This window comes from Dysidea avara, chromosome 7, assembly GCF_963678975.1.
Source record: "Dysidea avara chromosome 7, odDysAvar1.4, whole genome shotgun sequence".
Taxonomy (NCBI): domain Eukaryota; kingdom Metazoa; phylum Porifera; class Demospongiae; order Dictyoceratida; family Dysideidae; genus Dysidea; species Dysidea avara.
Genome location: NC_089278.1, coordinates 6,825,145 through 6,839,895, shown reverse-complemented (window position 1 = coordinate 6,839,895; position 14,751 = coordinate 6,825,145). Strand labels below are relative to the sequence as shown.

The 14,751-nt window shown below is 39.4% G+C and overlaps 3 protein-coding genes across 4 annotated transcripts; 2 read left to right on the top strand and 1 right to left on the bottom strand.

Annotated features, from left to right (window-relative positions):
- Positions 1 to 234: 234 nt before the first annotated feature.
- On the top strand, positions 235 to 6,789 carry LOC136262437 (early endosome antigen 1-like). 2 transcript variants are annotated; one of them, XM_066056709.1, is made up of 5 exons: positions 235 to 527; positions 615 to 887; positions 959 to 1,071; positions 1,118 to 1,187; positions 1,236 to 6,789. In XM_066056709.1, the coding sequence occupies exons 1-5, from the start codon at positions 287 to 289 to the stop codon at positions 6,674 to 6,676; spliced, it is 6,138 nt and encodes a 2,045-aa protein (XP_065912781.1). In that variant the 5' UTR covers positions 235 to 286; the 3' UTR covers positions 6,677 to 6,789. The 2 variants fall into 2 exon arrangements, with proteins under 2 accessions (XP_065912781.1, XP_065912780.1); XM_066056708.1 differs by having other exon boundaries at positions 615 to 896.
- A 41-nt stretch (positions 6,790 to 6,830) lies between these two features.
- Positions 6,831 to 9,248, top strand: LOC136262471 (sorting nexin-2-like). The gene is made up of 13 exons (XM_066056751.1): positions 6,831 to 7,304; positions 7,356 to 7,422; positions 7,476 to 7,519; positions 7,565 to 7,706; positions 7,753 to 7,831; positions 7,883 to 7,961; positions 8,024 to 8,137; positions 8,188 to 8,329; positions 8,383 to 8,471; positions 8,518 to 8,586; positions 8,637 to 8,780; positions 8,831 to 8,983; positions 9,041 to 9,248. Exons 1-13 carry the CDS (start codon positions 6,870 to 6,872, stop codon positions 9,092 to 9,094), a joined length of 1,611 nt encoding a protein of 536 aa, XP_065912823.1. The 5' UTR covers positions 6,831 to 6,869; the 3' UTR covers positions 9,095 to 9,248.
- LOC136262486 (coatomer subunit epsilon-like) lies at positions 9,098 to 14,178 on the bottom strand. Its single transcript, XM_066056781.1, has 11 exons — positions 13,878 to 14,178; positions 13,745 to 13,807; positions 13,489 to 13,692; positions 13,390 to 13,439; positions 13,287 to 13,340; positions 9,752 to 9,833; positions 9,617 to 9,703; positions 9,497 to 9,565; positions 9,384 to 9,452; positions 9,261 to 9,335; positions 9,098 to 9,208 (listed from the first exon to the last, which is right to left on the bottom strand). The coding sequence occupies exons 1-11, from the start codon at positions 13,977 to 13,979 to the stop codon at positions 9,161 to 9,163; spliced, it is 903 nt and encodes a 300-aa protein (XP_065912853.1). The 5' UTR covers positions 13,980 to 14,178; the 3' UTR covers positions 9,098 to 9,160.
- Positions 14,179 to 14,751: the final 573 nt, after the last annotated feature.

Sequence of the window (14,751 nt, the reverse complement as noted above, 5' to 3'; positions counted from 1 at the left end):
ATCAAATTAAAAAGAAATTCTAGGCTGCAGGGAAACCAGTCACTTTTGCAGGTTCAGCACACTTACAATTAGGATGGGTGACAGAAGGCTATAGCCCCACCCCCTGTCACAGTTTTGCAGATCGAAGAACAGCTATTCATATCTGAATGCAGTCTTTCTGAATAAAAGGTTGTACCATTGAGGCTTGCACCTATGGTGTACAGCATCAAGTGAGAGTGGGAAAAAGCAAAACCAGCAAGTCTAATTTTGCAACGAATATACGGACTTGCGTATCATAGCAACGTGCATGTGTTTAATAGCTTGTAATTGTGGGCGCGGTCATGGAGTGATGTTTACTCGAGCGGGTAGAGGCAGAGTCGAGGTACACGTTAGAAACACCTTCAGTGATGTACAAGAGAGAGTGGCTTCCGTCCCAGCCACCACTAGCACTACAGCAGCGGAGGTTGTGCAGTTAGTGCTGGAGAAATGCAGAAGGAAAGAGGAACCGTTTTGTTACCAGCTCTCCATAATATCTAACGATATGTCAAGTAAGTATAAACTAGGCCTATGTATTTGTAATAACGTATTTTGCTAATATCATTCATCACTGAGCCACACCATTATTTTTCCGGCAGACAGGATTCTTGCAGACAGTGAATGTCCATTAGCCATAAAGAGCATGTGGAAAAGCTCAAATGCGAAGCAGAATTATTTTCAACTTGGTCAGAGGAAAAGTGGTTTATTGAAAGTGTTCTACAGAGCAGAAGGAAAGAATGGCACTGAGTCGTTCCACAGTATGATTGTAACACCTTCTACTAGCTGTCAGCAGCTTGTGAAAATGATATCGGAAAAGCTCCGTGTATCTCACCAGAAGTATGAATTAGTAGAGAAGAGCTCATCTGGTGAAGGTAAAAGAAGTACGAAAAGCTTAATATTTTAAAATTTATTTTTATTTTTTTACTTATTATTTTTGATACAGCTGAAAGGATAATGGACATGACAGAACTACCATTAATAACGCAACTAAAATGGAGACCTCCATCAGCATATCGATTTGAACTGCACAGGAGTGCAAGCCATCAATTAATAAATGTAACTTATAAACACAGTTTGTATGTTATGTCATTGATGCATGTAGGATCAAGTGCAAATTTCTAACACGCCAAAGGACATCAATGTTGGTCGTGATCATATTCAGCCCTTTAATGGTAAAAATACCTGTAGAATTATTACTCTTATAATAATTTCTTTTACAGCTGATTCAAGTCGGTCACAGGCACCAAGTAGTAATATAGAAGACGTGGACACTGATAGTTCACTACAGGCAGCACGACAGCTTACCACCAACCAAGACTCAACTGCAGTGGTGCAATACTCTGACAAGGAGTGTGCAGCAGAGCTGATTGATAGAGCTGAATTAATTGCATGCCTCAAGTCATATTCCTCAGGGGTAAACAGTGCAGCTACTCCAGTTAGTAGAGAAGAAATACTGGAGAGAGCTTTGAAGGAGCAGAATGCAGTCATAGATTTGCTACAACAGTTGAATACATCACTAGAGAAACAGAACGAAACACTGGAGGCTAGGGTTACCGAACAATCCAGAGAAGTTCTAGAGGCAGAGGGTCACATGTTGGCTGCAGAACAAGCACTAAAATCCAAACAGGGAGCACAGGTGGACAAAGGGTCAATATCATTTGCTGCAATGACAGGAATGGAGAAGATTCTTGCTCAGAAGGATGCTATGATAGCCAATCTGCAAGCCAGCCTAGCTGGTAGAGAAGGTGTGACTCAGAGCCAAGGGAATGCTCTTGGAGTACAAATAAGTCACTTGAGGTCTCGTGTGGAGCAAGAAAGATTGCACTGTATTGAATTGGAGGAAGAGCTTGCTGAGAAACGAGAAGAGATAACCAACTTGAATCATCTGCTTTCTGGTGAAAAGTCCAGGCTTATTAAAAGCCAATCCCAAGCTAATTTACTAAGTCATGAACTTGAAATAGCAAGAAAACTGAACAGTCAACAAAAGCAACTGGTTTTTGATTTACGATCTTCACTAAATGATAGAAATTTGCAGTTAAGCAAGTTAAGTAGTTCATTGGCAGATGAAAGAAGGAAAATGCCATCTGTTACAACTAAAAATAGGTCTACACAGACTGACAAATCACAAGATTCTCCTTCCTCAAGTCCTCCCCTTATCAAAGAAAAGCTTAGCCACCTTGCAATGGGACTAGCACCTAGGGTACGTGCTCCACTCTTTGAACAACTCAGTGGTAGGCAAGTGATTACCTGTGAATTGGAGCGAAGAAAGGACAATCCTGAACTTGGTTTTAGTTATTCAACTGTAGAACTTCCTGTGTCCTCCATCAGTGGAAGTTGTCTAGTTATCAGAGCTGTTAAGAGTGAGAGTGTTGCTTCTCACTTCTTACAACCAGGAGATGAAATTTTAGAGGTAAATGGCTTTTCTTGTAGAAGTTTCTTTCTGAGCCAGGCCGTAGATAGCCTTCAGCAGAAAACTGGGAATCTTAAATTAGTGCTTGCAAGGGCAGAAAGTGGCAAATCGGCAGGGCTCAGCACATCATTTAGTAGCTCTAGTGTAGTGACATCTCCGGTAGAAGTCAAGTTTCATTCAGTGGAGAACAGCTCAGAGTATTCGAGTACAGCACCTTCAACAGTTTGGCTGACAGCTGAAGATGACACTGATACTTCCTGTTACAACATGGACACCTTATCTCTCAAAACTTCCTCCATGGTATCATCCCAAGTTGACAAGAGTGCTACTGGTGATAGCTACATGTCACTAGATGATGCTATAACTGGTGAATTGGAGAAACTGAAACTCAGTCTGCAGCAGAAAGATGAGGTAATTGACAGGCTTAATAATTCATTAGAAGATAACGAGGCTACTGTGAAGCATTTGAGCACCAATAACAATGAACTGCAACTTCACTTGGATGAAATCAATGCTGCTAAGGATGGCCTGAAAGCTGAATTAGCCACAAAGACTTCTTTTCTCACCAAAGCACAAACAGATTTAGCCCAAGAGAAAGAAATCAATGCCTCACAAGCACAACAGTTAAATCAACTGCAAAGTGAAATTGAAGCATGCCGGTTAACCCAGGTGCAAATGAATGACATGATTGCAGCTAAAGACAGCACTCTGCTATCCATGGAAACAGAGAACAAACAAATAACAGAGGAATTGGAAAGTGAGAGATCAAACATGTCACAGAAGGAAGAAGCTGCAGTTAAGTTACAACAAACATACGATTCTTACAAGGAAGAAACAGACAAGTTAATCAGAAACGAAAGAGAGCAGAAACACAAATTAGAAAAACAAATTATTGAAGGCAGAATCAAGAATGAAGAACTTTCCCTCAAGGTGACTTCTTTAAATAAGGAATTGTTAGAACTGAGAATTGGTATGGAACAAAAAGAAAGTGATCTGCATGAGAGACTACAGAAAGTTGCCATGGAAAATCAGCACTTGAGAGCTGATATCAGTTCAATGCAAGAAGCTTCTACTACAAACAGTGTGACACTGCAGAATATATCCCTTGAGCTGGAAGAATTGAATAAAGAACTTTCCTCCAAAAATGCCAAGTTGTTGGAGCAAACCCAGTTGTGTGATGCTGTAACAAAAGAGAAAAACCAGCTAACTGACTCATTGGGTTTAACTACTGCTCAATTTCAACGACTGCAATTAAACCAGGATGAATTCTTGAGTGAGAATGAAGTCTTAAAAAAAGCACAAGAACAGTGGAAAGTTGATCAGTTAGAATTACAGGAAAGGTGCAATTCACTAGATAGCAAAATAGCCCAGTTAACAAGGAATGAAGCTCAGAGTTTGTCTAGTGTGAGAGATGCAGAAACAAGGATACTCACTCTGCAAGATGAAGCCAAACAGCTGCAAGACACCATCAATGACTGCAAGGCAGACAAGACAGAACTGGAGACACAAAGTTTACAATACAAAGATCAGTTGTCTGCTCTGGAGTCATCTAAGGATGCAATTTCTGAGGAATTGAAAGAAGCTACAGAGAAATTGAATAATACTACAGAACAGTTAACCACTAGTGTTGCTGCATTGAATCAGATAAGAGCTAAGAATAGAACACTAGAGGATCGAGAGGCAAATTTAGGTGAGCAACTTGACAGACTTTCTTCTGAATACAAAAGCTCTGAGATGAAGTTGTCTATGAAGGTACGTGCTCTGGAAGCTCAAAAGGCAGTAGTTGAGAAGGAGCTGGAGCGACAACATACACTTCACCAACAAGGTGTTAATAGTGAATTGGTCTCATTGCGTCATGAAACAGCTCAACAGAGAGAAGCTTTAATGAATAATGAGTCTGAGAAAATAAGACTTTTGGCAGAGATCGATCAAATAAAAAGTAGTCAAAAGAAGATGCAAATGCAATTAGAGGTTCTTGAATCAGATAAAACTTTACTGGAGGCAACTAACACTTTGCTTAAACAGAATCACACAGAGTTGAGTGACAAACTCAGTCAGTCTGAAAGTGCTTGTGCTGATTACCAAAGTGAGTTAAAGTCTACTACATCTGGCAATGCAGAGTTACGAGCTTCTAATACTGCACTACACAGCAAGGTGAAGACATTGGAAGAAGAGTGTAGTAAACTGCAAGGGATTTTGCAGGAACATGAACAAAAGCTGTTTGAAGACCAAATTCAGATTGGAAATATTTCACGGCAGCTAGAAGCAGCTCAACTAGAAGCATCTACAAAGCAGAATGAGCATGAGAAAATTTTTAAGGTAGTGGTGAATGAGAAGAAGAGATCACAGCAGCTAGATTCGTCCAATAAAAGTTTGCAAGAAGGAGTAGACAAACTTTCCAATGAGAGGCAAGAACAGAGCAAGAAACTGGTTACATTAGAAACCATGTTGCAACAAGAGAAGGATAAAACTGATCGTTTGGAAAATATGTTGGCTCATAAAAAATCTGAATTCATCACGATTGAGGAAACATGGGCTGCATTTAAAAAAGATTCCACTTTAAAAATACAGACACTGACTACCCACAATAAAGCACTAGAAGAAAACGTTGACATTCTTAAGAAACAAATTGAAAGTCAACAGAATGAAAGTTTACTGGTGACTTCAGAGTTAACAAAAAAATGTGAGCAAAAATCAGTGTCATTGAAAGCACTACAAGAAGAACTTACTACAGCTAAAGATGAATGCCAGAAAAGTCAGACCAGTGTGGTGACACTGCAACATGAACTACAGCAAGTCAAGGAAACATCTAAACATTTACAAGAATCACTTAGTACCCAAAAGATTGAATTGGCCAATTCTCATGACTTGCAGAAGCAAACTAGCAGCCAACTTGATATCTTACAAAAAGACCACTCCATTTTGTTAGAAGCTCATACAGAGTTGAAGGATAAAGCTGAAAGAATGGAGTCTGAGTTGAGTGGCTCTACAATTGCTGCGGAATCAATGGCAAGTTCAGTGCAGGAGTTAAAAATTGACATATCAGCAAAGGAGAAGAAATGTCAATCTTTGGAAAAGCAGAATAGTGATTTGCAGGAGGAATGCCAGTTGTTAACTGATGTTTCTAAGAAATTAGAAGCCAGTAACAATTCACTGAGTAGTGAATTAGAGGCATACCAAGTAGCTAACAGTCAAATGAAGATTACCACTTCTAAACTAACTAGTGATATGGAGAAATTGTCCAGTGACCTAAAGGCTAGTGTAGAAAAGGAACAGATATCGGAAGGCAAGATTATTCAATTGGAAAATGCACGGAAGGAATTAACAGCAACAATTGAAGCTCTACAAACATGCCAAGATGAAATGAAAGAGTTACTCTTGCAGGTAGAAAGAGACAAGGAAAGCATGGCCGATAATCATGCAGTTCAAATCTCATTATTAAAACAGCAATTGCAGCAAAAAGAAAAAGAACAAACAGAAATCTCTGAAAAGCTTCACACCACAGAAAGAAGCAAACATGAATTACAGTCAACTGTTGATCAACTAATTGCTGCACAGGCTGCACTAAGTAATACACTGACATCTACTGGTAATGCTAAAGAAGTGGAAATAGTCAAGTTACAAGGAAGAGTAGCTGACCTTGAAAGTCATCTGTCTACAGCAAAAGTTGAGCTTGATGCTAGCAGAGAGACAGAGGCAAAGCTGAAGCATGATATATCACAGTTGGAAAGAGAAATGTTATCTAATTCCATGGCTGCTGACAAGCTACAAGCATCAGTGAGCAAGGCAACTACAGATCATGAGACTGAAGTTAAGAAGTTGCAAGAGCAGTTAAGGTCATTTCAGATCGCCAGTGGTGAGTTAGAGACTGAAATTAAAAAGTTGAAATTGGAGAATAACAGTATGAACGAGGAGGTAGCTAAATTGGTCAACCTAAAGCTGCAACTAGCAGAAAAAGAAGAACAAACCACACTCCTCAATAAAGAACTTAAAGAAAACATTGCAATGGTATCAGCACTTACTGTAGAGAGAGATCACTTGTTAACCACACTACGAAGATATGAAGTCAATAAGCATACTGAGGCTATACAGCAACCAACTCCCAAAGCTGCTAGATCATCAAGCAAAGAAGAGTTGATAAGGCTACTCAAAGATAAGGAAGAAGAAGCATTCAGACTAAAGGACTACATCAGCAAGTTGTTGGCCAGTGTAGTGGAAAGAGCTCCTTTTGTCTTAGAACAAATGAAATAAATGTTTAGATCCCCAGCACTTGATTTGTAATTTTATTCTGCAGGTATTGTAATCTCATAGTTATTCAATGAATGTGATCGATGATTATAATATAATTTATTTCATTTTTACAAGGGAAGAAGTCGACTAGTTCCGATTGTGGTTTTGTTGATTTGATTGATTGTTTCGATTGTGGGTTTTTGTGTTCGTCAAAATGGCTACAGAGCCTCCGCCTCTTTTCGACGATTCAGATAACGAAGAAACAACTGCAGATTCAAACGAGGAGACTGCACAAAGTGCAAACCTTTTTGATGTCGATTTAACCAAGGAAGAATCTCCAGCACCAGCTGCTCCTACTGAAGATCCACTGTTTCAACCGCCGCCAGTGGAAGAAAAGGAGGTGGAGGACGACCAGCAGCCATTATTAGCGGAACCATTGTCGGAGCCATTGTCAACACCAGACCTGGAAGTAGTCAAGCCGAAACCTCAAGCGGATAGCTTGTTTGATGATTCTGACACGGAAGTGCATTCGAAGGAAGAGAAGGAAGAGGCGCCAGTTGCTGATACAAAAAGTAGTAAACCAGTCGCCCTGTCCTCCGCTAGTGAGGTAGACGATGAGGATAAAAAGCGGGCTGCTCCAGCAGAAGAGGTGATGCGCATTGATTGGAAATGCAGAATAATAATCCCGTGTACTCTGTAGGAAGAAGAGGAAGAGGATGATGACACATTTGAAGTAGAAATTTCTGTAAACAATCCAGAGAAAGTTGGTAAGTTTGGAACGACTCTTATTGCTGATTCTATTAAATGCACACTACCACAGGCGAAGGGATGAATGCTTACATTGCATACACAATAGCTACTAAGGTGAGACAAATAATAATATGGTTGAGTGTTACTGAGCTCCCTTAGACTACTATCCCCAACTTCAAGAATCCAGAAGCATCTGTCAGACGAAGATTTAGTGATTTTCTAGGCTTACACTCTCGTATGGTCACCAAGTATGTTGGTAAAGGAATTGTAATCCCTCCTGCTCCAGAGAAAAGCGCTATGGGTTAGTGTGTACTGTGGAAACTTTAGGTTAGTGGCATAAATTACAGGAATGGCAAAAATAAAGTTTTCTAAGAGTGAAGAGGGAGGAGCAGATTTTATTGAAAGGCGAAGAGCCTCTCTTGAAAGGTATTATTGTTCATAATTATCAGTTGTTAATATAGTTCAAACGTACTAAAGGTATCTTGTGCGTACAGCGACACACCCTAAGCTAAGAAAGGATCCAGATTTTATTGACTTTTTAGAGAATCCATCTGAAGTATGTCATTGCCTGTTTGCTTGTATACAGTGTTTGCAGTACGTATGTGTGTGTGTGTATAGCTTCCAAAGGCTAAGGAGACGTCAGCTGTCAGTGGAGCAGGCTTTATGCGTCTTGTGAAAAATGTTAGTGACTCCATTTCCAAAATGACCTCCAAGATGTCAGAGAGTGACGAGGTAACATGCAGTATTTAACTACAACTCCTTGTTTATTTGTTTTGTGTTAGTGGTTTGAAGAGAGGGCTGGCCAATTTGAAGTGATGGATGGTCATCTTAGGAAGCTACACAAGGCTGTTGAAACTATGACCATTCACAGAAAGGAACTGGCTACCACTTCAAGTAATTTAGCCAACAGTGTTGCGATGCTAGGTAATTTATTGGCGTCCTTAAGTGGAATGTGTGTGCAATGAGTATGTGTACAGCTAATGTGGAGGAGAACGCTAGCATATCTAAAGCACTATCAAGGCTATCAGAAGTAGAGGGTAAAATTCATGATCTACACAACAATCAGGTGATTATCCTGTTTGTTGACACACAATGATAACTTGATAATACAGGTTACTAAAGACACTTTTGTATTTGGGGAGACAATAAAAGACCACATTTATATCATTGGTGCCATCAAGGTAAGATGAACAGTGACTGACACATTGATTACAATGTGTTCCTGTTGTAGACTGCTTTTAACACAAGGGAGAAGGCATTTGGTGCATGGACTGCTGCTCAGAACATGTTGACTAAGAAGAGAGAACAAGAGAACAAGCTGAAGACTGGCGGTAAACCTGACAAGTTGGCCCAAGTGCAGCAAGAAGTCACAGAGGTTATGATCATTTTGAGAATGTACTAGTAAAGTATCTTGCTAATTTTCAGTGGGAAGAGAAGGTTGAAGAAGGACAAAAGGAGTTTGAGCGTATCTCTAAGACCATAAAGCGTGAAGTGGCCCAGTATGAGGCAAAGAAAGCAGATGAATTTAAAAGTAAAATTGTCATTTATTTGGAAGGGATGATGCAGTTACAACAAGAGGTAGTTTAGTAGAGAATTTCTGGCAGTGACTGTATATATAATGTATATCATTCACAGCTGATAGAACAGTGGGAGTCATATCTTCCTGAAGCAAAGGCGATCAGTGCATAGGAGTATTATGAGAAAACTTAATTAAATTTGTGTTTAAATGAGTGGTAAATTGTACTAGTTTTTGTTTTATTGAACATTTTTGTATTGTTCTGTAAGTCGTTGAAATTCTTTTTCCTAAAAGGAACAAAAATAAATTTGAAGATGTAAAAGAGAACATTGTTCGAACCTTTTGTTGATAGTCCTTAACAAATGGGTGGTCCGTGCAGGCATCTCTCAACTGGGACACATATCGATTACTGACCTGTAACAAAATAAGGTGACGGCAGGTCTCCATGTTAAACAATGCAACCTCGCTAGGCTTGCCAAGATGTTGTGACACCACAATCAAATTAATCAGTGTTTCAGGGTAACTACTATCCTATTAAAGGTGTAGAGATTGATATTTTATGAAATAAGCTTTACCTTCTCAAGTGCCTCTTGCAATAATGATTCGGCATCTTCAAACTTCCCTTGACCAATAAGACATGCTGCCTATAGTGGTCACAAAATGATTACAGCATTAATGATGAATGAAGTGCCTACCTGGCCATTCAACAACAATGGAGTGGGTATTGTCTTGTCTACCATTTCTTGAAAAATGTAAAATGCCTCCTGATATTTTTCACCACCCTACACATGGTACATTAGATGACAGAAAGGGGGACCAGTTGATCATACCACTGCCAAGTTGACCCAAGCTAGAGCCAGTTGTGTGAGCGTAGCATCGTCATCCTTTGTTTGCATCTGTTTTACCTCTTTCCTGTGTGTATAGGAACAGTAGTTAAACTTGAACCACACATTTCAAGATAGCCTAGCCAAGTTAGTGGTGCTTAAGCCTTGCATGCTTGTGGATTTTCGCTTGATTTTTCAAGTGTTGCAATTGGAGCCTGGTAGATAACAAGTGGAGTGACTGTCATTTTCCCTATCAGTATGGTGGTGAGAATTCCACTAACTGAGTACCCTTCTCTCAGAGCTTATGATAACGTCCGGACACCAGACAAAATCCGGACACCAGACAAAATCCGGTCAAATTGCATAGATGTCTGACCATAATGCAATTTGTCCGGACACAGTGTCCCATCAAAGCATAAAGAAGGAGCCTAAAGGCTGAGCTGGCATGCTATCAACAATAACATTCACTTGGTTGCCAGGAGATAGTATACATTCTTACAACCCAAGGGAGTGACCATAAATGTACCATTGCCAACCCACTGGTGTACTTTAACCACATAACAGCTGCAGTAAGGCATGTGATGTCTTACCACTATAATGTTTATTTGCTATGCTACAGTAGACATGTTGGGCATTCATCTCATGTCCAGTCAATTTTGGCAATTGTCTGGCCGATTTTGGTTTGTCAGGACATTGTGGCAGGACAACAGAGAATTCTTATCATAAGCTCTGTTCTCTGTTCATCTCCCAGGAAACCCATAGGCACAGTATAAAATTGTCTGTGATGGTGTCAAAGGGAAGAGTGGCGCACCAGCAGAGGGGATTATAATGGTTGATCACAGAGGGGATTATAGTGGTTGGTCATTGGACATTTACCAGCCAATTAGCTTGAAAACCAGTTAATTACCTACTGGGCAGGTCAAAGATGGCTGACCACTTTCTGCTAAAAAGATTGATATACTCTAATAGAGCAGTCAGGTACTCAACAACATAGCAATCAGAGTGCTCCTAAAAGGTGTTACAGGGTGCAGATCAGTATCCAGCAGGTGGATAGACTATTGACATTAATGTGCATTGTACCTCATCATCACATGTGCATGCATGCACTCTCCAAGTGTCTTCAGTAGCGTTTTTAATTGTCCTATCACATGTATGGTCATTGGTCACACAATTGCTGGAACTATGAATCAATATAGACAGCACCTTTATGTTGAATCACTTCCTTACTAACCAAAGAACTCATGCACTTTACATTTATTCAAGATTCCAGTCGATACTAAAAAAATGGTATGCATAAAATCCTTTGATTTGGGAGATAACAAGGCCTTTAAAATCCACTAAGTCACGAGGATCTCTAACATGGTTAGAGACCTCCTAGCAGACAGGTATCTGCACATCCCCAGTTGAGGGAGCCAACACCCCCTAGCTTAGCTGCATGTGCTTCAACTTTGATTATGATGTCAGATAAACAGAAAATAGTTATAAGATGGTGATGATCAAAATACTCTAATAGAACAGTAACTTGAAATAAAATATGGACACAAAAAAGTCCATGAAAATTCAACCTGTAGCACTGTATAATGAGCTGAACATAGCTGAAAGCAAAGCATAATGGCCACTTCACTTGAGAGTCAGTAATTGATAGCCAGGGAGCATGTTCATTTTTAAAAATTAACTCTGGCACCATCCTTTCTTTTGCATGGGTTCACCAGTCATATAATAAGGAAATATTACGAATTTGAAGTTTGTAGGCGACCTCCCTTGTTTCCCTACTCTTTTTCTATGATCTCTAATTGAACCTAAATTTCCTAATTTTTCTTTATATTTGTATCAATAACTTCAAGCCTTTTGGAGCTCTCACAAGGGACCAACAAAATATTGTAAGATTCACTGATGTATAGCACTGCTAAAGTCATTAGTCCATAATGATAGTGATGCATGTGTGTGGTGTGTCAATGGCTTCTTGCGTTAGCCCTGTAAGAGTAAAATGGGAATATTTTGTTAAAAACTTGTCGGATGCCTCCAACTCCAACTAGCTATGGAAATATGGGTGATAAGCACAATAGCTAACACAGTCACAGGGAAGTTGCATTGTGCTATCATGAATCGACACCTTGTGCTGTCAGCAAAAAGAACTGGAACACAAAAGAGGACCAAGGCAGGTCCTGTGTGTTGTTATGTATTGCATGTACAGTAGGACCTCCATTATCCGAACACTGTGTGCCAGTTCAATCATAAAAGTATTCAGATAAGTGAATTTGTTCAGATAAAAGATGTCCATTCATTTATAGAGTTTCATTCAACTACTCTAATAGAACGTTCACCAAATGACAAAATACTCTAATAGAGCAGTCACTTATACTACTCGGATAATTGGGATTCAGATAATCGAGATCCTACTGTACTGTGGTTGGTGAAAGGCTCATCTTGGGACAAAGCTATGCCGAACAGTGAAGAAATCAAGCCTGTAGCCTTGAGTTATGCTTGGCTAGATCAATTAGAAAATTTTTATAATTGCATAGAAACTTTTTGGAAGGGTTCGGGGTTGGTCTGAGGACATTTTTGGGCTTCGGTGTGCCTAACCAATGCTGCCAAGCTGGAAATCGAGGCTGGTTTTTAGGGTGATATTTTTGGCTATAAAAGCCCAGTTCTTCATGAGATTCCCAATATACCATACTACCGAACTGTATGATTGAGATGAACAAATGGTACGTTATTTGCTCCATAGGACTCACTATTCCAGCATCAAAAAATCATATGACTGACTGCTGTAATATTGTTAGTATCAGTGTTATATACACCTCAGACACTTAAGATGCTGTGATTAAATATCATTTTAGTGCTCTGATTTCACGACTTTTCCCACCCTAACATTTTTGATGGCTGCACCCATTTTTCACAGTTAACATCGTTTTGTGTTTGCAAGAACCAAAGCCAGCTTATGGGGCTTGCTCATTACCTATCTTTTTCTATGGAAACAACATCATGCTTTTAACAATTTTTGCACCCATGATTGTATACACTGAATGCTTTAAGGTGACTGTTCTGTTAGAGTATCTCAATTGCACACTATTTGTATGTGTTTGGTTTTAATCTATCTACATACCGACTCCTTTAAGTGAATTGTCTGATAGGCACGACAACAAATATTTTTTTATCCACAAAGGTTGATTGTATGCTTGTTACACATATTTGGTTTTCGTGATATTATTCTGATTTCGTTCAAACCACCAAAAGACACTTCTACAATGGTTACTCCATCTGTCAGCTTCTTGGCTGCACAATGATCTCAATATTATTTCAGGCTCTTTGGCCCTCATCAAATTAAAGGAGTATTGGGCAGATACAGAACTGGTTTGGGAAGTGACAAAACCGACTTGTTTGTTTACTGTTCAATAACTTAAATGCATAGCAGGCTCTCATAAGAGATATTTATTTTTTTTGCAAATGATATAATAGTTTGAAAGCTTTTATTCTGTTAAAAATAGCTAGCTGTATGTTGGCTTCACAATTATACCATTACAACATGCGGCTTATGTACCTTGCTAAGTCCACTCTCGAAATAGACAAATACACTTGTACACGCATTGAAGCTCTGTGATGAGAAGATAGCTTACAATTCAATTCATACTATTATGACATACCCTTCCAATGAGTCTGACTGATTTAGACACCTGAGGGCCATATCATATTTCTAGACAAGTAGGTGAGTAACAACATGATCAAGAAGTGATAATAACAACCTGCTCGTGGTAATACACAGATGATGCCATCAACAAGAATAGATCATAGTTGGAGTCAATACCGCCGGTCAGCTTGGTCTCCAGATTCTGTATTATCGTATCACGCTTTTGTTTGTTGTACAAATAATCCGCTAAAATTCGCACTGCTTGGAGCTCCGAGGGTGATCCAGAGTTCAACTCATCTAAAACTACAGTGTACTTTCTCTGTACAAAACCAGATGTATAACTATACCACTACGTTATATGGTGGGCTTACTTGGCCTACATAAGCTCTGTACATAAAGACATCCTTTTCAACGGCAACAGCGGCATTAGGCAGCTATCAACGATGGTATAGTCCCAATAAATGCCCACCAACATTACGTACAATGGATAGTAGGTAAACACACCTTCTTTAATTTCTGTGCCTCTGTTATACACGCCTGATAATTCCCCGTGTAGAAAGCATTCCTAATCCCGAATAATGCGTCAATATCGTCCTTGCCAGCCATAGAGTACAGAAACGGATTACTAGGTCACGTATACGGAATCCGTATATCTCAGACAGGATCACATTTTGATTCAAACAGAATTGGCACTGTAACATACAAAGCTGAACTTGTAAATTAATTACATCATATATACATTTTTAATATAATCTATAATATTAGTCACAGATGTGAAGGTATTACAAATCCTAATTGTAGATCAGCATAGTTTACTTGGTGCTTGTCCGACAGATTTCTTTTTTTGTGCTCGTACCGCCAACAATGCTGGGTGCGTTGCAACAGCTGGATGTGATGCTATCTCTTTTTTCTCTTCCTTAGAAGTTTTTGTATAATAATCACCCGAATCAAAATACTGAACTCCCTGTTGATAGAAACATTTCAATTAAGATTCTATCATCTCAGGATGAAACATCACTTATTAGAACTGAAGCCAAACAAATAGACAAAAGAAGCCATATATACACAGTATTTAGTTCTCAAAACATGCTCGACACTAACGTAAACACACTAACCCCTTTGTTGGATATTTTGCGTTGCGCGAATGTAGACGGTTTTTTGCCGGGATATTTACTCGCGAACTCCTGCTGTGCAATCGAGTCTGCCTGCACCACATGAAACAAAATTTCATTTTAAAAAACGAAAACTACCATGACCTTTCCTTACTTTCGCCTTATCAACTTTGACTTCGTTTGACTTTGGATCAGCGTCAGCCGATTCTTCCCTGATCGTTGGCTGGTCCTTCGTATCGCTCATCACAAGTAGCGCTGAACGGTCC